Genomic DNA, 27,383 nt, shown 5'->3' with positions numbered 1-27,383 from the left:
GCTCGTGCCTACACGGGGAGGTGTAAGTATTAGTTAATCGACCTAATATCTCAGTCCATACAGTGGCGCGATGGCTTGGCGCACTGTACGAGCTGATGATCGAGACTCTCTTTTACATCCGTGGTTCGAACCCCGGTGACGTCTCTTGTCGATCTTTTACAGCTCGTGCCTACACGGGGAGGTGTAAGTATCAGTTAATCGACCTAATATCTCAGTCCATACAGTGGCGCGATGGCTTGGCGCACTGTACGAGCTGATGATCGAGACTCTCTTTTGCATCCGTGGTTCGAACCCCGGTGACGTCTCTTGCCGTTCTTTTTCAGCTCGTGCTTACACGGGGAGGTGTCAGTATTAGTTAATCGACCTAATAGCTCAGTCCATACAGTGGCGCGATGGCTTGGCGCACTGTACGAGCTGATGATCGAGACTCTCTTTTGCATCCGTGGTTCGAACCCCGGTGACGTCTCTTGCCGATCTTTTACAGCTCGTGCCTACACGGGGAGGTGTCAGTATTAGTTAATCGACCTAATATCTCAGTCCATACAGTGGCGCGATGGCTTGGCGCACTGTACGAGCTGATGATCGAGACTCTCTTTTGCATCCGTGGTTCGTACCCGGGTGACGTCTCTTGCCGATCTTTTACAGCTCGTGCCTACACGGGGAGGTGTAAGTATTAGTTAATCGACCTAATATCTCAGTCCATACAGTGGCGCGATGGCTTGGCGCACTGTACGAGCTGATGATCGAGACTCTCTTTTGCATCCGTGGCTCGAACCCCGGTGACGTCTCTTGCCGATCTTTTACAGCTCGTGCCTACACGGGAAGGTGTCAGTATTAGTTAATCGACCTAATATCTCAGTCCATACAATGGCGCGATGGCTTGGCGCACTGTACGAGCTGATGATCGAGACTCTCTTTTACATCCGTGGTTCGAACCCCGGTGACGTCTCTTGTCGATCTTTTACAGCTCGTGCCTACACGGGGAGGTGTAAGTATCAGTTAATCGACCTAATATCTCAGTCCATACAGTGGCGCGATGGCTTGGCGCACTGTACGAGCTGATGATCGAGACTCTCTTTTGCATCCGTGGTTCGAACCCCGGTGACGTCTCTTGCCGTTCTTTTACAGCTAGTGCCTACACGGGGAGGTGTAAGTATCAGTTAATCGACCTAATGTCTCAGTCCATACAGTGGCGCGATGGCTTGGCGCACTGTACGAGCTGATGATCGAGACTCTCTTTTGCATCCGTGGTTCGAACCCCGGTGACGTCTCTTGCCGTTCTTTTTCAGCTCGTGCTTACACGGGAAGGTGTCAGTATTAGTTAATCGACCTAATATCTCAGTCCATACAGTGGCGCGATGGCTTGGCGCACTGTACGAGCTGATGATCGAGACTCTCTTTTGCATCCGTGGTTCGAACCCCGGTGACGTCTCTTGCCGATCTTTTACAGCTCGTGCCAACACGGGGAGGTGTAAGTATTAGTTAATCGACCTAATATCTCAGTCCATACAGTGGCGCGATGGCTTGGCGCACTGTACGAGCTGATGATCGAGACTCTCTTTTGCATCCGTGGTTCGAACCCCGGTGACGTCTCTTGCCGATCTTTTACAGCTCGTACCTACACGGGGAGGTGTCAGTATTAGTTAATCGACCTAATATCTCAGTCCATACAGTGGCGCGATGGCTTGGCGCACTGTACGAGCTGATGATCGAGACTCTCTTTTGCATCCGTGGTTCGTACCCGGGTGACGTCTCTTGCCGATCTTTTACAGCTCGTGCCTACACGGGAAGGTGTAAGTATTAGTTAATCGACCTAATATCTCAGTCCATACAGTGGCGCGATGGCTTGGCGCACTGTACGAGCTGATGATCGAGACTTCCTTTTGCATCCGTGGTTCGAACCCCGGTGACGTCTCTTGTCGATCTTTTACAGCTCGTGCCTACACGGGGAGGTGTAAGTATCAGTTAATCGACCTAATATCTCAGTCCATACAGTGGCGCGATGGCTTGGCGCACTGTACGAGCTGATGATCGAGACTCTCTTTTGCATCCGTGGTTCGAACCCCGGTGACGTCTCTTGCCGATCTTTTACAGCTCGTGACTACACGGGAAGGTGTCAGTATTAGTTAATCGACCTAATATCTCAGTCCATACAGTGGCGCGATGGCTTGGCGCACTGTACGAGCTGATGATCGAGACTCTCTTTTGCATCCGTGGTTCGAACCCCGGTGACGTCTCTTGCCGTTCTTTTACAGCTCGTGCCTACACGGGGAGGTGTAAGTATCAGTTAATCGACCTAATGTCTCAGTCCATACAGTGGCGCGATGGCTTGGCGCACTGTACGAGCTGATGATCGAGACTCTCTTTTGCATCCGTGGCTCGAACCCCGGTGACGTCTCTTGCCGATCTTTTACAGCTCGTGCCTACACGGGAAGGTGTCAGTATTAGTTAATCGACCTAATATCTCAGTTGATACAATGGCGCGATGGCTTGGCGCACTGTACGAGCTGATGATCAAGACTCTCTTTTGCATCCGTGGTTCGAACCCCGGTGACGTCTCTTGCCGATCTTTTACAGCTCGTGCCAACACGGGGAGGTGTAAGTATTAGTTAATCGACCTAATATCTCAGTCCATACAGTGGCGCGATGGCTTGGCGCACTGTACGAGCTGATGATCGAGACTCTCTTTTGCATCCGTTGCTCGAACCCCGGTGACGTCTCTTGCCGATCTTTTACAGCTCGTGCCTACACGGGAAGGTGTCAGTATTAGTTAATCGACCTAATATCTCAGTCCATACAATGGCGCGATGGCTTGGCGCACTGTACGAGCTGATGATCAAGACTCTCTTTTGCATCCGTGGTTCGAACCCCGGTGACGTCTCTTGCCGATCTTTTACAGCTCGTGCCAACACGGGGAGGTGTAAGTATTAGTTAATCGACCTAATATCTCAGTCCATACAGTGGCGCGATGGCTTGGCGCACTGTACGAGCTGATGATCGAGACTCTCTTTTGCATCCGTGGTTCGAACCCCGGTGACGTCTCTTGCCGATCTTTTACAGCTCGTGCCTACACGGGGAGGTGTCAGTATTAGTTAATCGACCTAATATCTCAGTCCATACAGTGGCGCGATGGCTTGGCGCACTGTACGAGCTGATGATCGAGACTCTCTTTTGCATCCGTGGTTCGTACCCGGGTGACGTCTCTTGCCGATCTTTTACAGCTCGTGCCTACACGGGGATTTGTAAGTATTAGTTAATCGACCTAATATCTCAGTCCATACAGTGGCGCGATGGCTTGGCGCACTGTACGAGCTGATGATCGAGACTCTCTTTTGCATCCGTGGCTCGAACCCCGGTGACGTCTCTTGCCGATCTTTTACAGCTCGTGCCTACACGGGAAGGTGTCAGTATTAGTTAATCGATCTAATATCTCAGTCCATACAGTGGCGCGATGGCTTGGCGCACTGTACGAGCTGATGATCGAGACTCTCTTTTGCATCCGTGGCTCGAACCCCGGTGACGTCTCTTGCCGATCTTTTACAGCTCGTGCCAACACGGGGAGGTGTAAGTTTAAGTTAATCGACCTAATATCTCAGTCCATACAGTGGCGCGATGGCTTGGCGCACTGTACGAGCTGATGATCGAGACTCTCTTTTGCATCCGTGGTTCGAAGCCCGGTGACGTCTCTTGCCGTTCTTTTACAGCTCGTGCCCTCACGGGGAGGTGTAAGTATTAGTTAATCGACCTAATATCTCAGTCCATACAGTGGCGCGATGGCTTGGCGCACTGTACGAGCTGATGATCGAGACTCTCTTTTGCATCCGTGGTTCGAACCCCGGTGACGTCTCTTGCCGATCTTTTACAGCTCGTGCCTACACGGGGAGGTGTAAGTATTAGTTAATCGACCTAATATCTCAGTCCATACAGTGGCGCGATGGCTTGGCGCACTGTACGAGCTGATGATCGAGACTCTCTTTTGCATCCGTGGCTCGAACCCCGGTGACGTCTCTTGCCGATCTTTTACAGCTCGTGCCTACACGGGAAGGTGTCAGTATTAGTTAATCGACCTAATATCTCAGTCCATACAGTGGCGCGATGGCTTGGCGCACTGTACGAGCTGATGATCGAGACTCTCTTTTGCATCCGTGGTTCGAACCCCGGTGACGTCTCTTGCCGATCTTTTACAGCTCGTGCCAACACGGGGAGGTGTAAGTATTAGTTAATCGACCTAATATCTCAGTCCATACAGTGGCGCGATGGCTTGGCGCACTGTACGAGCTGATGATCGAGACTCTCTTTTGCATCCGTGGTTCGAACCCCGGTGACGTCTCTTGCCGTTCTTTTACAGCTCGTGCCTACACGGGGAGGTGTAAGTATTAGTTAATCGACCTAATATCTCAGTCCATACAGTGGCGCGATGGCTTGGCGCACTGTACGAGCTGATGATCGAGACTCTCTTTTGCATCCGTGGTTCGAACCCCGGTGACGTCTCTTGTCGATCTTTTACAGCTCGTGCCAACATGGGGAAGTGTAAGTATTAGTTAATCGACCTAATATCTCAGTCCATACAGTGGCGCGATGGCTTGGCGCACTGTACGAGCTGATGATCGAGACTCTCTTTTGCATCCGTGGTTCGAACCCCGGTGACGTCTCTTGCCGTTCTTTTACAGCTCGTGCGTACACGGGAAGGTGTAAGTATTAGTTAATCGACCTAATATCTCAGTCCATACAGTGGCGCGATGGCTTGGCGCACTGTACGAGCTGATGATCGAGACTCTCTTTTGCATCCGTGGTTCGAACCCCGGTGACGTCTCTTGCCGTTCTTTTACAGCTCGTGCCTACACGGGGAGGTGTAAGTTTTAGTTAATCGACCTAATATCTCAGTCCATACAGTGGCGCGATGGCTTGGCGCACTGTACGAGCTGATGATCGAGACTCTCTTTTGCATCCGTGGTTCGAACCCCGGTGACGTCTCTTGCCGATCTTTTACAGCTCGTGCCTACACGGGGAGGTGTAAGTATTAGTTAATCGACCTAATATCTCAGTCCATACAGTGGCGCGATGGCTTGGCGCACTGTACGAGCTGATGATCGAGACTCTCTTTTGCATCCGTGGTTCGAACCCCGGTGACGTCTCTTGTCGATCTTTTACAGCTCGTGCCTACACGGGGAGGTGTAAGTATTAGTTAATCGACCTAATATCTCAGTCCATACAATGGCGCGATGGCTTGGCGCACTGTACGAGCTGATGATCGAGACTCTCTTTTGCATCCGTGGTTCGAACCCCGGTGACGTCTCTTGTCGATCTTTTACAGCTCGTGCCTACACGGGGAGGTGTAAGTATCAGTTAATCGACCTAATATCTCAGTCCATACAGTGGCGCGATGGCTTGGCGCACTGTACGAGCTGATGATCGAGACTCTCTTTTGCATCCGTGGTTCGAACCCCGGTGACGTCTCTTGCCGATCTTTTACAGCTCGTGCCTACACGGGGAGGTGTAAGTATTAGTTAATCGACCTAATATCTCAGTCCATACAGTGGCGCGATGGCTTGGCGCACTGTACGAGCTGATGATCGAGACTCTCTTTTGCATCCGTGGTTCGAACCCCGGTGACGTCTCTTGCCGTTCTTTTTCAGCTCGTGCCTACACGGGGAGGTGTCAGAATTAGTTAATCGACCTAATATCTCAGTCCATACAGTGGCGCGATGGCTTGGCGCACTGTACGAGCTGATGATCGAGACTCTCTTTTGCATCCGTGGTTCGAACCCCGGTGACGTCTCTTGCCGATCTTTTACAGCTCGTGCCTACACGGGGAGGTGTCAGTATTAGTTAATCGACCTAATATCTCAGTCCATACAGTGGCGCGATGGCTTGGCGCACTGTACGAGCTGATGATCGAGACTCTCTTTTGCATCCGTGGTTCGAACCCCGGTGACGTCTCTTGCCGTTCTTTTACAGCTAGTGCCTACACGGGGAGGTGTAAGTATTAGTTAATCGACCTAATATCTCAGTCCATACAGTGGCGCGATGGCTTGGCGCACTGTACGAGCTGATGATCGAGACTCTCTTTTGCATCCGTGGTTCGAACCCCGGTGACGTCTCTTGCCGATCTTTTACAGCTCGTGCCTACACGGGGAGGTGTCAGTATTAGTTAATCGACCTAATATCTCAGTCCATACAGTGGCGCGATGGCTTGGCGCACTGTACGAGCTGATGATCGAGACTCTCTTTTGCATCCGTGGTTCGAACCCCGGTGACGTCTCTTGCCGTTCTTTTACAGCTCGTGCCTACACGGGGAGGTGTAAGTATTAGTTAATCGACCTAATATCTCAGTCCATACAGTGGCGCGATGGCTTGGTGCACTGTACGAGCTGATGATCGAGACTCTCTTTTGCATCCGTGGTTCGAACCCCGGTGACGTCTCTTGCCGATCTTTTACAGCTCGTGCCTACACGGGGAGGTGTAAGTATTAGTTAATCGACCTAATATCTCAGTCCATACAGTGGCGCGATGGCTTGGCGCACTGTACGAGCTGATGATCGAGACTCTCTTTTGCATCCGTGGTTCGAACCCCGGTGACGTCTATTGCCGTTCTTTTACAGCTCGTGCCTACACGGGGAGGTGTAAGTATTAGTTAATCGACCTAATATCTCAGTCCATACAATGGCGCGATGGCTTGGCGCACTGTACGAGCTGATGATCGAGACTCTCTTTTGCATCCGTGGTTCGAACCCCGGTGACGTCTCTTGCCGATCTTTTACAGTTAGCCGATTAGTTAATAGTTAGGGCTGCTAATGCAAGCGAGAGGTGTAAAAGATCCCGGAAAAAGCCGGCACTGGGTTTCGAACCACCAGTGCAAAAGAGAGTCTCGCTCTACAGCCAGTAAAGTGCGCCAAGCCGTTGCGCCACTGTATCGGCTGAGTTATTAGCCGATTATGTAATAGTTAGTGCTGCTAATGCAAGCGAGAGGTGTAAAAGATCGCGGCAAAAGCCGGCACTGGGTTTCGAACCACCAGTGCAAAAGAGATTCTCGCTCTACAGCCAGTACAATGCGCCAAGCCGTCGCGCCACTGTATCGGCTGAGATATTAGCCGACTATTTAATAGTTAGGGCTGCTAATGCAAGCGAGAGGTGTAAAAGATCGCGGCAAAAGCCGGCACTGGGTTTCGAACCACCAGTGCAAAAGAGAGTCTCGCTCTACAGCCAGAACAGTGCACCAAGCCGTCGCGCCACTGTATCGGCTGAGATATTAGCCGATTATTTAATAGTTAGGGCTGCTAATGCAAGCGAGAGGTGTAAAAGATCGCGGCAAAAGCCGGCACTGGGTTTCGAACCACCAGTGCAAAAGAGAGTCTCACTCTACAGCCAGAACAGTGCACCAAGCCGTCGCGCCACTGTATCGGCTGAGATATTAGCCGATTAGTTAATAGTTAGGGCTGCTAATGCAAGCGAGAGGTGTAAAAGATCGCGGCAAAAGCCGGCACTGGGTTTCGAACCACCAGTGCAAAAGAGAGTCTCGCTCTACAGCCAGTACAGTGCGCCAAGCCGTCGCGCCACTGTATCGGCTGAGATATTAGCCGATTATTTAATAGGTAGGGCTGCTAATGCAAGCGAGAGGTGTAAAAGATCGCGGCAAAAGCCGGCACTGGGTTTCGAACCACCAGTGCAAAAGAGAGTCTCGCTCTACAGCCAGTACAGTGCGCTTTTTTTCTCTTTTATTAGGCGAGCCCACTGGCTCAACCATCTCAAAACAGTATATATAATGAATTTGTACAGAAAATGTGAAAATAATAATAAAATTAATGGTAATAACTCGCAAATGTTGCTTTTCAAGCGACACTCGAAAATTGAATACTGTAAATACGGTTACTGGGTTTCCGAGACGTGTTATACGTCCTTTACAACTTTCTTTTAGGTTTCAGTTGACTTATCTCGAAGATGAGAATGTGACAACATGAACATAATTCAGAGATAAAAAATACAATTACAGTGAATATTAAAGGCATAGTAAAGAACTATTTCCAATAAAATCGAACTAAATGGACACTAACCTCGGTCGAAATTGTACGTATAGGTCGTGCAGTTGCTTTTAGAGAGCACCACCCTTAGTGAGCAAATGATTTTATAAGAGTCCAGCTTGCAACATTTGCATATAAAGCATGGAATGGATTGCTACCCGAGGCTTTTAAAGATATTATTTATAGTAATAGACTAATCCACAACTATCAAACACGCCATTGTAATAACGCACATGTTTTATCCCATCGAAGTACTATGGGTTCTTTAAGAAAGCCACTAAATACTAACCCCTACAGCGGGTCGGACCATTTCGAGTGCCCTCGGAACTCGATTTCGGGTGCAACTGTGCTCGGCGCTCTCGGTTCCCGAATTACGTCATTTTGCACATTTTTCAGAACCAGGTCTTGGAAGTTAGTTGACTCTATGTAATAACCTGACCAACCAAAAGATGAAGCCATGGACCAGTTATCCCAAACAAAAGGCAGCGCCATTGAGACCAACGAGACTAAAAAGAAGCAAAACGAGAATATAAAGACAACTCAACGGGATGAACAAAGACCCACCAAACCAACTCAAGAGGATACTGAGAATACAAAAGCAACTAGAGGAAACAAAGCGACTGAAGCCACTAACTCCACCGGTAACAAAACAACGACAGAGGAACCAACCACGGAATTACCTCAACAACTGAAACGACAAATGTCTTATGACAAAGGTGAATTTAGAACTGTTAGACTGAAGAAAAAGTCATTCATTCCAAATCTGCGAAAAGCTAGGAACTCGCAACCTCGCTTAATAATCGATACTAATTTAATGGATAATGTTTGTGAGGACTCAAATGATAACAGTGTTCTTTGTGAGTATTTTGATTCTTACAACAGGTTACCTCCAAATAATTGCCTATCTATGTTCCATTTAAACAGTCGAAGTCTGAACAAAAATTTCAACGAAATAAATACCTTTATTTCACTACTAAAGAATGAACTCTCTGTACTTGGCTTCACCGAAACGTGGCTAAGTGACCACCCATCACCTCTTATTCATATGACAAATTACAAAATTATAGAAAAACATCGTGTTAATAGAAGGGGTGGCGGTGTCTGCTTATATGTGCACAATGGTTTAAACTTTAAACACCAACCAGATCTATCAACATTTAACGATATCATTGAATCCTTATTTATTGAGGCAAACTTGCCAAATTCTAAAGAGAAAATAATTATCGGTATTGTTTATAGACCTCCAAATGGTTCTTTAGAACAATTTCATTATAACATGCAAAATATTTGTACTACAATTAATCAGCTAAACTGTACTTCTTACATTATGGGGGATTTTAATATTGATTTGTTAGATAAAAACAAATCACCAGATTCTCTAAATAACCTTTACTCAAACGGTTTCTATCCAACAATATCAAGACCAACCAGAGTGAACAGTACCTCTTCAACTTTGATTGACAATATTATAACTAATAGTAACTCTAAACTTTCATCAGGTATTTTTGTAACTGATATCACTGATCACTTTCCAGTGTTTGTCAAAGCCCTCGAGACTAATCGCCGACAAAATAATCCCATCTATGCACGTAATTACAGTGATAATAATATAAAACTTTTCACTTCTGAAATTGGGAAAACTACGTGGGACAATGTCCTAAACGAGCCAGATGTTAATACTGCTTATAATACATTTTACTATTATTTCAATACTACGTATAATAATTGCTTTCCTACTCAAGTGTTCAATCCAAAAAAGAAACGTACTAAAAAACATCCCTGGATCACTAAGGGCATTTTAAAATCAATCAAAAGGAAGAACATATTATTTAGACGTTATTTGAAGAATCCTACTGAACATACTAAGTCTATTTACAAAATGTACCGTAATAAATTAAACCATGTTATACGATATTCCAAACGATTATACTTTTATGATAAATTCAAGCAGAGTAGAAACAACGTAAACAGTACTTGGAGTACAATTAATGAAATCCTCAATAAAAACGGTAAAGACTCATCATATCCAGCAACATTTAAAAATGATGATTGCGAAATTAGCAATGATAATGACATCGCTAGCAACTTTAACAAATACTTTGTAAATCTTGGTTATAACCTCGCTAGTAAGATTAATATTAAACTAAAAGCGGAACATTTTTTACATAATAATGACAAGGTATGCCATTCCATATTTACATATCCAGTAACAGTGGAAGAAGTTCTAAAAGTTGCTCACACAAATGTGAAACCAAACAAAGCAGCAGGCTATGATGACTTTAAGCCAGGTATTATCAAACAAGTTATCCCATACATTGTAAAGCCTTTAACTCATCTCTGCAATATTTCTTTTAACACCGGCATTTTTCCGGATAAGCTTAAAATAGCAAAGGTAAAACCAATCTTTAAAACAGGAGACCCCAGTCATTTTGAGAATTACCGCCCTATATCTTTATTGTCAGTCTTTTCAAAAATCATTGAACGATTAATGTTTAATCGTATATACAGTTTTCTATGTAAATATAATGTTCTTAATTACGAGCAGTACGGATTTCGTCCTGACCATTCTACAGAATTAGCTTTAGCAGATGCAGTCAACAATATTTATAATAGTCTTGATAAGAATACCTGTGTGGGCGTATTTCTCGACCTATCCAAAGCTTTTGACACCATCGATCACAAAATATTACTAAGTAAATTATTTTTTTTTTATGGTATCAGAGGAACAACCCTAAATTGGCTAGATAGTTATCTTTCAAATAGATACCAGTACACTTTATATAAAAATTCTAAATCTGAACTTGCTAAAATCGCTTGCGGAGTTCCTCAGGGTTCTATACTAGGTCCATTACTATTTATAATTTATGTCAATGATATCGTTAATGTCTCCGATATTGCTAAAACAATATTATTTGCCGACGACACAAATATTTTCTTCGATTCCCAAAATCTACTCTCATCACATAAAACTGTTTCTACTGAACTAACTAAATTTTCCAGCTGGTTTGCAGCAAACAAATTATCTCTTAATATAGAAAAAAAAACTAGTTATATGGTGTTTAATGCTAGTCACTCATTCAGATGGGATCTCAATATTACCGTGAATGATAAAATTATTAATCGGGTTAACACTACTAAGTTCTTGGGTGTACACATAGACAATAAACTTTCGTGGCGTGATCACATATCAGCAGTCTGTAACAGAGTGGCTAGAAATACTGGTATTATATGCAAATTAAAACATTATTTACCTCCAAATATACTCAGAACACTCTATATAACTCTGATTTTACCCCAATTAACTTTTTGCACGACTATTTGGTCAGGAACCTATTCTACAAATCTTAATCACCTATGTGTCCTCCAGAAGAGAGCTATCCGCCATATATCACATGCTGCACCACGTGATCATACTACCCCATTATACAAAAGATTAAATTTATTAAAACTAAATGATATTATAAGAGTCCAGCTTGCAACATTTGCATATAAAGCATGGAATGGATTGCTACCCGAGGCTTTTAAAGATTTTATATATAGTAATAGACTAATCCACAACCATCAAACACGCCATTGTAATAACGCACATGTTTTATCCCAACGAAGTACTTTAAGTGCTTTTAACCCTCGTATTCGTGCTATAAAAACGTGGAATAATCTCCAGGACAATGTTAAGAATAAGCCTTCTTACTCTGTATTCAAAAGGAATTTCCAAACTGAAATTATTTCTCACTATTGATGGATTTATTCTTGTGTGTGTTTGTGATTGAGATCATTATAAAGATTGTTAGTATTGTATATTAGGATTATTAATTTCAATTAGCGTCAATTCGATTATTTCATCATTGTAGATGCTACTATTAACTTTTCTTTTTCTATTCTTAAGTTTTTCTCTCTTTTTTATGGGGGGGGGGGGGAGTCTCCTACTTTGCTAAGCCTTGCAGGCTCTATAGGAGACTTCCTGTCACACTGTAAATTGTGATAAAACCAATAATTATACAAATATACAAATATGACTCGGCTCTTCCAGATTGTACGCTCATATGTATTTAGCAGAAAGTCGCAAAGAATTCCTTCCCTGCGATTATTGCTAAGCCCCAGTCCGAGAAGAGTCTCTACATTGATTGACGTCGTCAATGCTATAAATACAGTTAAGTTTCTTAATCACGGTATTCCACAACGGGGAAATAATTGGGCAGTCAATGGATAGATGGATGACCGTTTCAATAGATTTACCACAAAACGTACAATCTGGACTATCAACAATGTTAAACTTGCAGAGTTTATCGCTCGTATAGAGAATATTTTGCATAACTTTAAAATCGATGATATGTCCAATTAATCTGATATATGTCGATTTAAATCGGTATAAGTCAATTTAAGCTGCTGGAAACTAGTATAAATCGAAGGAAATTGGTATATGTCGATTTAAATCGGTAGATGTCGATTCCCCTCGATTTGAGACTGATGACCCGCCCTATGCTTCAGCCTGGGTAGGTCGTGTTGTTTAGGTTGTCGTCCCCAGATGTACTATCCTGGGTGCGTTTCCTTAAAAAATTATTCATTTCTAGACACTGGCATTAGATAGAAGTTTACATTCAAAATTATAATGAACTCTGTCAGTTGCTATTTTGTATATTTTGTATTTGTATATTTATTTGTTTCATCACATTTTACAGTGTGACGGGAAGTCTCCTATAAAGCCTTCAAGGCTTAGCAAAGTAGGAGACCCCCCTCCCCCCCCCAAAAAAAAAAAACTTAAGAAGCTTAAGAAAACTTGAAGCAACTGTTTTTATGTAGGCGCAACACTACATAAGGGTAATTTCGTCGTAGCGCTCGTAAACGCGTCCACTGCAATCATTACACCAACACGAATTGTTAGTGAATCTCGTTTTATTTACTCTTCTGTATCCAACTATATGGACTTCGAATGGCCTTCACACATACTTCAGACAGACGTCCTTTAAATGTACTCGGGACGGTTCACTACAACGAACAAAGAAGATAAATTCCTACATATAACTCTGTAGCCTACTAAGTCAGACATATCAGTGAACAACAACCATGAACAACATAACCGTTAAAAGTAAACACACAAACTTGAACTGGCATTGCCATCGCGTAACTTGAACCTTAATACAGGTGCATAACGCAAGCCAGCAAAGAGTACCAATTCTGCGAACAACATAATAAGAGAGTCGATGAGTTACTCGTAAACACGATGCAGTCAACTGACTATAAATTATAATTTTGCCATGCCATGCCAAGGCCAGTAGCGATAGCTTGGGAAAGCCATAACATGAGAACAGTTATACATGTTACTCCATTGGCTATGAACCCTGAGCTCTAAACTGCAGATCTCTCCATTGGACAGATTCACCACAAAAAGGTACAATTAACGAGCTGGGAGCTTAGGTTTTGAATAGTTTTGTAGAAAATAGAAATTTTTGAAATAATCTAATTGGTTTTAGACAGAGGTTCTTCATCATTCTAAAACAAAAAATGTCCGGATGACGAAATGGTAAAGATCGATTCGAAGTTATAAATGAATCATGTATCAACTTTCGGTGAATTTGGTGAATTGAAAGTACAACAGCAACAACAACTACAAACAAATAGTTTAAACAAGTATACCTAGGAGGATGTCTTAATTTTATCACTTTCAAAATAACACTCCTTTAACATTTTGTTTTTAAATATTGTCGACGAAACTGAACAAAAAACTTATTGAAGTCAAGTGTTGTCAATTGTGATGGAGAGGTTGACAATATCTTTTGAACAGTTACGTTCTTTCTTTTTGGCATAATCTGTATATTTTCGGCTCAAATATAAATACAGTATGTTCATACATACTACAACAGGAAGTGAATGAAGTACGAGACAGCAAATGTGATATTACATGCATCCCCCATTTTACAGCAGCTATATACAAATTTAAATTTTGAAAACGAAAGAGAAAGAAAAAAACACACAAATGGAAACTCAAGATAAAATGCATAGTAAAGGACGTACATAAAAATGCATAATATGGGACTTAATGGGATTTATATATATATATATATATATATATATATATATTTATATATATATATATATATATATATATATATATATATATATATATATATATATATATTTATATAAATCGTAATGAGTCGGAAAATCAAGAACAGTGAAAAATCTTCCAGCCTCCACCGGGATTCGAACTCGGGCCTTCCGCTCTGAACGCGGACACCCCAACCACCCCACCACGGACGCCGATTGTATGTCCAGAGGTTCGAAACTGGTAAGGTAGGTCGTAATTCCACTGTCGGCGTTTGTCACCTGTATCGAACAACACTAGTTCTGTTTTTGGTGACATATTTTGCCTTACTCTAGAGATCAAACATGATGCTAACCAACTCGAAATCATCTGTGATACCCAAAGCCGGATCTCGAAAGAGATACTTTGAACAGACTTTATGCTAATGCAATGGAGGTAAACGACAAAGGCAAATGAATATACATAAATGAAAATCGTAATGAGTCGGAAAATCAAGAACAGTGTAAAAACTTCCAGCCTCCACCGGGATTCGAACTCGGGCCTTCCGCTCTGTACGCGGACACCCCAACCACTAGGCCACGGACGCCGATTGTATGTATGGAAGGTCGTAATTCCACTGTATATATATATATATATATATATATATATATATATATATATATATATATATATATATATATATATATATATATATATATATATACATATATCTATCTATATATATATATATACATATATATATATATATATGTATATATGTATATATATATGTATATATATATATATATATATACATACATATACATATATCTATATATTTTAAATATTACTAGACTATTCTAGACCTAAGAAACATACACTCATCATGCGTATATGTCCATATATGTATCTACAACAATGGATGGTCGTTCACACAAAGTTTGTTCTCTTTCTCTCTCGGGAGCATCTGCCAAGATGTTTTCATCAGTCGTGTAGCCAGAGATATTGTCCTTGCTGTCTCGGATAGGACAGTGTAAGACGTAATAGTCTGTCTTGTTTCCATCGCGGAGGTAAGCTCGACTTGATGCGTAGTGAGTTGATACGTACTCGGTATACGTTACTTGTTCCTCTCTAGGATTGTTGGATGGTGGGTGTGGTATTTCGATGAGTCGACGACGTATTCTGTGGTAAACATAAACATACCGACGTAAGGTTGTAGACCCATGTTTCATGTCATTTTATAGGCGACGGGAGAAATGTACCATGCATGGCTGGTCAGGTGACTTGTTCCACCTGGGGACTCAGAATTAAGAAACGTGGGGATAGTCTACTGTAAAAAGCGAACAATGAAATCATATTAAATGCATCATACTTTTAAGTGAAACTCATTCTTCTTACTATGAAATTCTTTCGTTTTGATGTAATAAGGTCAATAATTTGTTTAGGAAGCCAGCGACATAGTTGCTTCATCATAATAAGCCAAGTCTGTAGTTGATGTATGCGAACGAGATGTATGTGCCAAACGAGCTCCATTTATATTTCGTGTATGGTAAAGATTCTGTTTCACGGTGCATAGGACTATTTTAAAAACAGCAGACGATACAATTTGCGTTGTCCTTAAAAAACACAAGCTTCGATACCGTATATACGTAAAAGCGGGTATATTGAAATCTATGATATTCATACACAATCTCCGTGATCCAGCCGAAGCAATTTTCTGTCAGAGTGCAAATAAATCTCTACACGTCGTAATAATCCACGTGCTTGACCATCAGCCTCAAATAGTTTAAGCGCATGGTACCTACGAGTAATTACGAGAACTTACGAGTTTGGTGTTATCGTATGTGGGACTAGATTGAAAAAACATGATTTAAAAACCCGATATGGGGTAAAATAATACGTAAGTGGTACCGTAAAACATGTCACATTGACCTTCAATGGACGGTAAGTTCTCTGATTGTGCAAACGTGCGATCCAGATGTTATTAAAATATACGGCATTGAAACGGGAGAAACAAGCTATTTTAATGAAATATCAATGAAAGAAGGACCATAAATGGAGTAGTGTGTGAGATTCACCATACTATAGTTAATTTCAATTTCGAAAAAGTTATGTTGTCCCTCGGCTGTTATTCACTCTGAAGACGTTCGGCAAATATTTCAACATGGTAACAATACCTATAATAAGTCATGGTCAATTATCCGCCTAACTAGATGATTTTCATGTAAACTTGTGAAGCAAAACGTCAACTAATCGTTTAAAAAGTTGAATTTACTGTTTGCATTTGATTAATAATGACATACATGAACATTGTGGAAGGGAGGAAATATTAACGATCAAATAAAATCCATGAAACCATCTTTCATTATGAATTATGATTTTGATAAGGACATGATTATTTGACATACTCTTGGCATCTGCGCATAAGAAAAACTGCAATGGCGACTAGAACAGGGGCAGCAACGAAGATCAGATATCTCATTCTTCCTACATGAATGAAAGACGAAATATGACAAATATTATCAGTTAATCTATTAATTAATGAATTCTGCAATCAACCAACAAAATAATCAGTCAATCAATCAATTAGTCAGTCAGTCCAATCAATCAATCAATTGTACTAGTCAGTCAATCAACCAATGAGCCAGCCAATCAATCAATCAGTCTAAGTCAATTAATTAATCAATGACTATCAAAATATAAATCAATCAATCAATGAGCCAGTCAATGAAGCATTTAGTAAAGCAATCAAAACTTAGTCAATCAGGAAGCAATTAGCCAGTCAATTAATCAATCCCAACAAAAATTGAAAGTACCGAAGAAACAATGCAATGATACATCCCTTTTCATGGATACATACAAGTAGTATTCAACAAGATATGAATATATAATCAGTTTTGTCTTTTTTTCCAAGACGATTGACCAAGATCCATATTGTTTTAAGGTGACACAAACCCTAACAATCATCATAAGACTGCGTGATATAGATCACTTTGAAAAACAACTGACTTATACAGCTAATTAAATTTAATTGCTTTTGAAAGTTATCGACGTTTTAATGTTTTGTTTTGAAACGCACAACCTAGCATTTGAACAAATATAACTTCATCAAGCCAGCTTCTATTTTAATATGACGTTTACTATCTGTAATGTAGTTGTGTTTTGCAAAAGCGGTATCTAACGGATTGAAGTTCTTAATATGAAACTATGATGGCTTTGCAGTGTCAGAACTGTTAACTATCTACTTTGCGAATAATGAAATGAAAAACAGCGAGAAAATAAATGGTATAAAATCTTAGTTACACTATGACGTCATTCGTTTGCAATACGACAATTCCAACAAATGCCTTTTGGAAGAAGAATATCTCCAAAATGGTGCCAGATTTGTTTTTCCTTGTTTGCTTGTGGAAGTTATTAATTCACTACAAATATCTGTATAATGTAAGCTAAAGATAACAGTTCGGTTCTTGTCCTCTTCAAGGCAGTATAATTTATTTAAATCCTCAGATTATAAGACATCACGTTTGCTAAAAGTCTTTACATAAAATTAATGGTTGATTCAAAGGATGAGTGCCATGGATGACAAATTTTGACAGAAAAGAATGTTTCTTTTTGAAATTTTAACCGACAATGATCTCAATTACAACATTTAAGGAAAGATCTCAAAGAATATTAAAGTAATAAACAAAACTTCACCCGTGCCCAAGACCGTCAATTCTTCATCTGGTGACGTCACTCTGCATGTAACATTTTCCTCTCCGTTTACAGCTAAATAAAATAAATTATTATGAAATGTTTATCTAGTTTCCATTTGGCAAATAGTATGTCGTATTTTGCTTATTAGATTGAAGTCATGTCTTTGTAAAACTGTCTTTCTATGTTCTGTTATAAAAATGCTATATAATTGTGGCTTTAGTTACTTGATTAATAAATTAATTCATTAATTATAATATTCGAACAATTGTTGTCCAATTGTGTTGCCTCTGCTTGTACATATATCTTACTTATTTCATCAAAGTTGTCTGAGTGACGAAATATTGTGATATGAATTAAGTTCATATTCCAGTCACGATTTCACATTCACTAGGTAAAACGAACACTTAGTTGGATGATTTTGCCTAAGTTCAAGCATTATTTCGCACGTTTGGTTCGCTGCTAACAAAACACATACAACTATGTACCTACCACTGACAGAAATATTTTGTTAAGATACCTGTATTCTTGAACTTCTGAAATTTAATGTGTCAATGAAAATGTGTAATAACAAAACAAAAATATTGTTGATTACATAAAGTCGTATGTTGAGACCCTATTCAGTGTGTAATTGGTCGTTTGCTATATTGTATCATTTTAGCACACCTTAAAGTAATATTATTAATTTAAAAGTGGACAGAATGAAACATTAATACTACTTGCATTCATAAACAGCAGCAGTATTTTGATGGCCACAATATTCCATCTTCTTTTCGGTTCTTTGGCAAGGGCCGAGGCATTCGTTATCACTTAACCGCGATTCCCTATTACAGTAAGTGGTATTGTCAAAGCACAGACATAAATTACCACTCGCTAGAGCAAACGGTAAACCTTTCACTTTTAGTTGTTCTTCGCAAAAAGAGGAACACTTTGGTATCGATAAATTGAAGGCTATGTATTTCCCGACAATGTCAGAGTTGCTTCTATTCCAAGAAAAACATCCGATGTAACTTGCATCTGAAGAAAAGGGTAGATTTAGATACAACACATTTAGTCGAATGAAAATAAATGTCAATAAATATCTATATACAATTATACTTACACAGACATAATTACATACAAACATACACAAGCTATAGAGGTGAATGGGATTTGGTTTGTACAGAAACTGCAATGTGCCAATGTATATGTAGTCTAGTCTGACATTAAACTTTAAGGTATATATATACCCCCCCCCCCACCCCTTAAGAAACATTCTTTGCATCCATATATCAGTGCAACTGTAGAAGAGGTCCATCTACGGCACACTGCCACCAATAGCAAACGCCCTATGTGAATATTGTTCCAATGTTGGATATAGTTATTGGCTTATAGTATATATGATAAGTGTAGGCCTACTCTGTATACAAAGTGATAGTTACAATTTACTTACACTGTAAAAAATGTCTCTGTATATTTACAAAAGAAAAGCTGTCAATTAGTTTCCATCTGTTTTTTCATCAGTGTACAACAGCAACTGTAAATGCACAACTACGGTTTGTGTAGAAACAGATTCATTTCTATTTATTCAGGTAGAATTTTATGTGGCAACATGGAAGAAGTGATGTAAAATTCAAGATACTTTTTGTATATTGGTCGAACTTTTTTCGTTTCTAGACAGAATGTTTCCGTTAATTTACCAAATAACAGTTTGTATACACAGTAAAAAGTTGTGGTTGAAAGTAAAAATTATGTATTCAAATGAAGCTGCTATATGTTGGTAAAGTAATTTGTGATCCTGGGCGAATCCTTTGTGGAGAGAAATTTGTTGTACATGAAAGAGATTTAGATGAAAAAATCAACGTTATACCAAGAGGAACACATTGAGAGAGTCAAATTTACCAAACACACATATCTTTATTTACCAACATGCAATCTTGACAGGTGTTTTAGACTTTTAGAATATCATAAACAGCAAATGTGGAATTAGCACTGCAAACAACAATGTAACAATATATTACACTAACATGAACAGTTTAGATATCATTCCAAAACAGGGATAAAGTGTGAATTTGTCTACCAGTGCGATGAAAAACAGTGATATTATCATACTACTAAACTATTTCAGCATATTAATCTGGACTTTCCAGATGATATTAGACTCCCAAAGGTAAAATACTATTTAAGCAAGATTGATAAATGCTGAATAGCAGGGGGTCAATTTACCTTATGAACCTACCAAGGATACTGCTGTCCATTGTAATTAGCACTCTAACAAAGAGATAGTGTCTAGAATGAAAGAGCAACAACTACAAAATACTACTCTATGACATACTAAAGAAATAAGAAACAAAACAATAACATGAACCTGGAAACCACTTAAGTTGCATTGAAACTGAACCTGAAACAAAAAGCTATTAACAGTGTGAAACTCAAATACTATTTATATGCTTAGAATTAAAAGGATTTCTTCTAGTAAAAATACTTTGTTTAGAATGAGTACAGTTGCTACCCTTGGAAATAAGTTTTACTGCTATCAGAACAACTCCCAAATCAATAGAAAGAAAAAAAAAACAGTTAGATTGATGGTCAATGTCAAAGTGATGAAACTTCCATTGAAATGCTCAGGCACACTGGGATATTTTTTGGGTAAAATGAACCCTTTCCAATATATAGAACAATCAGAAAATCTACTTGACAGTGCTCAAATTTGGGATATTTTTATATAATTACATCCAACTTGTACTGAAAAAGCTACAAGGTTGTTCTGTACAGAATCATATTTTGTATTTAAGAAAATACAATGTTTGGTTAAAAGACTTCTGAAGCAAGCAGATTACCTTATTGTTTATTAAGTATTTTAAAAATCAACTTTAAGTTACATTGTAACATGAATCTGTAAAATTTAGTGATTTATAGCAGAATAGTTCACAGATTCAGCGCTTTTGAAGTGGAGGTATCATTTAACAAAAAGTATACGGCATTAAACAAAACAAAATTAAATGCAGTTAGCTCATGTAGCTTAATACTTTTGGCCACGTTCACTGCATATATCACTCTCTACTTTCCTTCATCCGCTCACAAAGAGAAGTTACTTTCGGATTTATACACCATCTGTAAGATTTCTTTGCCCTAGACCCTCTCCCTGGATCAATCTCGAACAGTATTCTGTAGGGAATAATTTGAAAAAAGTTTCATGAGTCCAATCTATCCTTGTTTACCAAAAACATCCTAGTGCTTAAAAACTAAATTTATTCAATTTTGGTAATAGTATCCCCAAAATTATTTAAACTTCACATAAAAGTTATATATAAATATATATATATATATAAGTAAAAGTTTGTATCCATTTTATTATATATAAACTGTTGTTATTTGCATGCCGTGACAGGTGCACTAGTAGTTTAATGAAAACATTTAATGTTGCACAACATTTGTTGGCATTGACACTGACATAAAGCTATTACTGAACAAACTTGCTTTGCAGTTCTTCTTGCATGATCTCAACAAGATGGAGGAACCGTAGTTTGAATGCACCTCCTTTGTTAATCTGTCAAGAAACTAGGTTTAAACTGTACCTCTATGTATGTATTCCATGGTTGCTTGAACCTCGAACTATGGGATAGCATATGTTGAACACGTAGTAGCTCATGAACAACATCTTCAACACAGCAATAATGGATGTAGGATATAGCAGAGGTTCCCGATCAACTGTTATTGCCATTCTATTTCTAAGAAATGGATTGCAACCTGTTACATAAAAACAAAAGCATTTTTATTAATATCTTAAAGTATAAAGATCCATGGATTATAATTTTAAAAGAAATTTCATTCAGAAATTATGCAAGAGTAGCCTGCAAGTGTAACTCTTGCACTCTGGATGAATCCAGTGGTCACCGTGATGCACTTTACTACAAAAAAAGTCAAAACCTGATGATATAGTGCATAGATATGTGAGACCAATCATAGTCTTAGGATAGAGATAAAATGAGTGTTTCAATACCATCTTCTCTATGGTCACGATAGAAGTGACTTTTCAAAGCTGAATAACTTACAAAAATTCTGTTGCACTTTTCTTCAGGACACGTAAATTGAAAATTTGGTTGATTTTGATGAAGCCTGTAGTGACACATCTTTCTAGCTGCAGTATCAGAGTGAACACCACATGAACAAGTAACCATCTGCAAGAGAGTAAAAACATATGGAAATTAAAACCTTTCGGAAATGGGTCAGGCTCTCCAACAATACATTACAAATCCGGTGCCCCTGACTATTCCATCTCAGGTTTAGCTGAAGCCAATCCTATGAAAGGAAAACAAACAAACACTTTTGGTTACATATATATTGACAGATGACAAATCATATCAGTTAATACTGTAAGTAGGTTACAGTTTGGCATAATTCATAACACCCACAATCAACACATTCAAGCTAAGATCGGGTTAGTATAGCATACAACAGTGCATACATCAACTGTTCATGATACTTAAAGTAGGCTAGGGGCAATTAGCAGCTCAGGCACAGTTCTGGATGAGTGGGGGGGGGGGAGGGCTAGGAGGTAGACTTTGCCTGTAATTTTTTTCTAGCTCGCAATAATCACAATTCCCCTTTACAAAGAAATTTCCTTCAGGAATTTTTTGTATAGTTAACTTCCACCTAAGCCCTCTCCCACTCAAACATACCTATAAATACTAAATTTCGAGTTCAAACATCATTGGTACTTGTGATAGTTTATACGCCAAGGCATCAAATGACAGGCACATAGTACATACAGGGTTTCCCCATTGCATGCAGTAGCATCCTTCAGAATTGAACAAGGAATAACAAATGGTTTTACCGACCAATAATTAGTTTTCAAAATTCAGCGAGAAAAACAAAACAAGTTGTATTGGTAAAATTCTGATTTATCACTGGAAAAACGTGATTTATCAGACAAAAAAAAAACAATTTTATTGATCGATGATCTATTTTAGTGATAGACCAGAGTTTGTTAACCATAAACCTAGCCTAGATTGTTCATTTCTGAATTTTAACATTTGGCGTGCCATAGGGTACTGCACGACTCCCCCAAGATTCAGGACGGGACTGCACGACTCCCCCAAGATTTAGTGTAAGCCGATCGGGGGCTTCAAACTAAACAGTAAAAGTGATATCAAGAAGTTTCGTAAGAGAATCTATGTTATATAGTAAAGCATAGATACTGATTGGTGACCAGTGTCTAGGCTGCGTTATATCATAGCCAATAGAAACGATACCGCGAAAGAATGAATGTAAGCTTAGGTTTGGTATGACTGTCAAAACAGCTACGACGATATGCTAGAAGTAAGCGATCGTATATGCTCGCCTAACAAAGAACTGCCATAGCATCTTGTGCTAGTATGCACACAATGGACCGACAGAGAGCTGTGCTATCGGCCTAGCCTACTTGCTTTGCCGCTTATTTCAAAACAAACAAACCAACAAACGAACGTTTAATAAATGCTTACGTAAAAAGCAACAGTTTCATATGACTCAATTCACTATAGTTGCACTCATGTTAGATTAAAAAGGACTAAAAAGCTTTGAAATCATAACTTACCGTAATTACAGCGGTTTCGGACCTTCGGTGCGCGCCCAGCGTCATTCAACTGTAAGTAGTGTACAAAGGTCATCTACAACTTTGCGACACAGTTGTTAACTTTACTATTTCGCAAAAAAACTCGTTGATTGCGTAAGACTAAACGCATATGCTACTTTCTATCATTCCAACAACGTGTAAAATACGATTCTCGTTTATGATGCAAGATTTGGTGTAACGTTTTCGCGGTCACTTCGACCGCATAATGAAAACTTGGATCGAGCCTGATGCTTTTGTTCCGACACAGCAGTTGATGTATTGTTATGAAGATTTTGTTTCCATATACAGAAAATGTTGTTACAATACATTTTGTAAATGGACAACAATTTTTTTAACAACATGATTAATTTTAGTAGATGGACGGCGTAAAGCTGTTATATCACAGACATTTTTTACAGTGTACACAGACATAATTACATACAAACATACACAAGCTATAGAGGTGAATGGGATTTGGTCTGTACAGAAACTGCAATGTGCCAATGTATATGTAGTCTAGTCTGACATTAACCTTTTAAGCATATATACCCCCCCCCCACCCCACCTTCCCCATTTAAGAAACATTCTTTGCATCCATATATCAGTGAAATGAAGAGCAGGGCCCCAACTGTACAAGATGGCCATATATGGCAGACTGCCACCAATAACAAACGCCCTATGTGAATATTGTTCCAATGTTGGATATTGTTATTGGCTTATTTATAGTATATATGTTAAGGGTAGGCCTACTCTGTGTACAAAGTAGTAGTTACAATTTTGTTAGTTCTTGTATAAAGGTCTAGGCATTCTGACACGACTTCACAACAACGAGAAAATACACCAGAAGTGTACTGGATACCGATATATATATATATATATATATATATATATATATATATATATATATATATATATATATATATATATATATATATATATATATATATATATATATATATATATATCATATGGCGCCATTTTGCAATCCGGTGATCTCAAAGTCATATTTTTATATTAACCTGTCTTGTCTTACGCCATATCTCAAATATAATTTAAGTCCCCCAGAAAAACGTCACTATAAATTGTTGTATGGATAAAATGAGGCTGTTGTTTGATATTTTGTAATCATTTCAATGTAATGGGGTTTGCAACTTAATAGATGACTTCAGAATGTCGTGAAACTGAATATTAGACTTGAATCCGAAAGATAATGAATATGCTCATAACTAAAGGGGACTTGTCATACTTTCCATGACTATTACAGTTCAACAGTGTAGAAAAGTGCGCAATGTCGAGGATCGAGGACACATTAAAGACCCTTTGCCTTCAAAAGACTCATTCTATTATTCACTTTTGTGTCTTCCATGCCGGTAAAATATAAAACACATTGGTTGTCATTATGCTTCTACAGTTACAGGTTTACATTTCTCGTTTCATTAAGTTATTACAAATAGAAAAAATGTGGCAATTTGTTTGTAACACAAGTTACCCTGTGTTAGTTTATATTTATATGAATCATGGTTTAAGACGACCTACATGTTCGTTTTCTTTTATTCTCTAAGTATCAAATGTATGGTTAAAACTCGAATAATCGGAAGAGATTCAAGTTATTTGCAGTTTTGACGTTTCATCGTTTGTACTCATTTATTACCTTCCAGCCAAACCCAAAGACATGCTCTTTCTTAAGCATGAACCAAATCTACTCGCCAGTTGTGTTAATTTTCCATAAATTGCATTGACTAGCTATAGTCTAGCTATTGACTAGCTATAGTCACAAAGAATGTGGAATTACTATCCATTTAATACTATATTTTGAGTTGAGTTGTGTGTGTGTGTAACTCTCTCCCCTCAATCTATAACAAACCTATCAAATATAGATAGCCATTGACAAACTCATATGTTATCGTATCATGAGTGGTTTTGGTGGATTAATGAACATATCAATATGTTTTTTTCGGTATCTAACTCTTCATGTGTGGCACCACCAAACTGTAGCCAATTCAACTCCAAGGCACTGCTAATAGGTGATCAGCACTAGTCTTTTGAAAATTAGAAACGTCTTATAAGCACTAAACAATCGGTATTAACATTTTTCCCGCTCAATTTCATATTTCAATTTGTTTTGCTATACTGAAATTTGTACCAGCCTTTACCACTGCATCCCGTCTCACTTCTAGATAGCATCAGCTCTTCGTCGATACTGAAGGACGAAAGTTTCTGTATCAATATCAAGATAAAGCACGGGCACGAAAACCAAACAACTTGATCCAATTTTAACCCCAAACGAGACTGTAAACGTATGTGGTGTCACCATATTTCTTAAATAGCAACCGATATCCTCTTTGTGTCCGCTAAAGAGATGGCATACGAATTGTAGCGAATAATATTTACGATATAAAACAATGCTGTTCCATATATCCATAGATAAACGAGTGGATATAAATGAGAACAAATGCGGTATATAACTATGTATCTTCGATTAAGGAAAACTTTGAAATGAAACTTAGGCAAACGTGTGTTTCTGTATATGACTGAAGCAATTACCATTCAATCGACACATTAAATTAGGGTTGTGTTATAAAGTTATTTGAATAAACTACTCACGATGACCTTCATCGCCCGTTACCAAAGAGTTCATTACAGCAATTAAGAAAGTAAGAAAACAGTTCTCTCTCACATCCATCTCAGAGTGTACAGTTACCTGTCGTTTCTTGTGCAAAATCAACTCGAGCTATACTCCGCGAAAACAACGATAATTATTGGCAGCAATGCAATATCATTGTGTTTCTGATTATCAATACATAACAGAATTATCTGCGCCACGTCCGAAAGTGCATACCTATTCTTCAGTGTCATTGTGTGTAGTGAGTTTCAATGGCACTGCAAATGAAACTTGTGGCACTTGACTTTTAGAAACATCGAAGGAGGTTGTTATTCATTTTATTTTGCTGTCACTACTAATGTTTCGCAATAGAACCGTTAGCTATTATAATTGTTGTTACAGAAACTGATATGTTGAAAGATTATTACCCGAACTAACAGTGAGAATGCATCTTTAATCGCATAACTTTGACTAAGAACAAACTGTTTGTAATGGTGGGTGTAATGATTTGATATATATTATTTCAACTGTTTTTGAATGTACAATTACAATTTATCACCGTTTGTATCAATAAACACACATCGTGACACTGTTTAATTTGCATATTCATAGTGTAGGTGTTACTTAAATGTTATGGGTTATATTCTCGTTATGTTATTTCGGTGCTTCAATATGTATTGACTTTGCTGTATCTAATCAACCACGTACGTTGAAACTGGTTTTCTTTTATGTATCCTGACTGTCGGTATCTTGCCGTAAAAATACAACAATTTCTCTAACCAGGGAGCTGCTACTCTAACAGTGTAGCAATGACCAACAATATCACCAAGATACTAGCACTAATTTGAGGGCAGCATTTATCAATTGAAAACAGAGCCGTATATAGAGAGAGTTTGGCCAACCATGTAACCGATTTGGATTGGTCGAGAGGGAAAACGCCCACACAGGGTGGTAAAATAGGTCCACTTGAAAACTTTTTAGCAGGCGACACGCATACTCACAGTGTATAGACTATCGTTCGTGTACACGAAAAAGTACGAAATTATGAAAGAAATGGTGCTGGGGATGCTGCAATCGGTCAGAACATGGATATTGTTGTTTGATTTTCCGACTGACCATAAAAGAAGAGGAATTTTTTGGAAGTAGAAAGAACAAGATGGAGATCTAATGAAAAAAAGTCTGTTAGCCTAGGCCCATACTAGCCATAGGCCCTAGTGTAATACGAGTAATGTACAAGCAATGCGAGAATTTTACGTTCAGACTGGTTTCTGTAATTACATGCATGGCTATTCTCTCTCGTTTTACGATCCACAAATTCGATTTCATTATGCCAGCTCTTCTAATCATAGGCATGGCAGTTTCAGTCGCACATATAGTTATCCTAATTCCTAGTTATTGTATGCCTAGGCTATGCCTAGCCTAAAAAAGTATCACTTTTAGTTTAATGTAAAAGGGTGGGCTAGCCTCTAGGCA

At 39.2% G+C, this 27,383-nt stretch overlaps 1 protein-coding gene and 1 long non-coding RNA gene across 3 annotated transcripts; both read right to left on the bottom strand.

The window, feature by feature from the left end:
• Positions 1-14,878: 14,878 nt before the first annotated feature.
• Positions 14,879-26,171, bottom strand: LOC139973592 (uncharacterized). The gene is made up of 5 exons (XM_071980394.1): positions 25,913-26,171; positions 18,457-18,750; positions 17,737-17,808; positions 16,449-16,527; positions 14,879-15,222 (listed from the first exon to the last, which is right to left on the bottom strand). Exons 1-5 carry the CDS (start codon positions 25,989-25,991, stop codon positions 14,925-14,927), a joined length of 822 nt encoding a protein of 273 aa, XP_071836495.1. The 5' UTR covers positions 25,992-26,171; the 3' UTR covers positions 14,879-14,924.
• Positions 19,187-23,472, bottom strand: LOC139973600 (uncharacterized). 2 transcript variants are annotated; one of them, XR_011795266.1, is made up of 4 exons: positions 23,291-23,472; positions 21,768-21,893; positions 21,291-21,462; positions 19,187-20,880 (listed from the first exon to the last, which is right to left on the bottom strand). It is a non-coding gene; the product is annotated as an uncharacterized lncRNA (long non-coding RNA). The 2 variants fall into 2 exon arrangements; XR_011795265.1 differs by having other exon boundaries at positions 21,768-23,472.
• Positions 26,172-27,383: the final 1,212 nt, after the last annotated feature.

This window comes from Apostichopus japonicus, chromosome 9 (genome assembly GCF_037975245.1).
Source record: "Apostichopus japonicus isolate 1M-3 chromosome 9, ASM3797524v1, whole genome shotgun sequence".
Taxonomy (NCBI): Eukaryota; Metazoa; Echinodermata; class Holothuroidea; order Aspidochirotida; family Stichopodidae; genus Apostichopus; species Apostichopus japonicus.
This window is presented reverse-complemented; position numbering and strand designations above follow the sequence as displayed.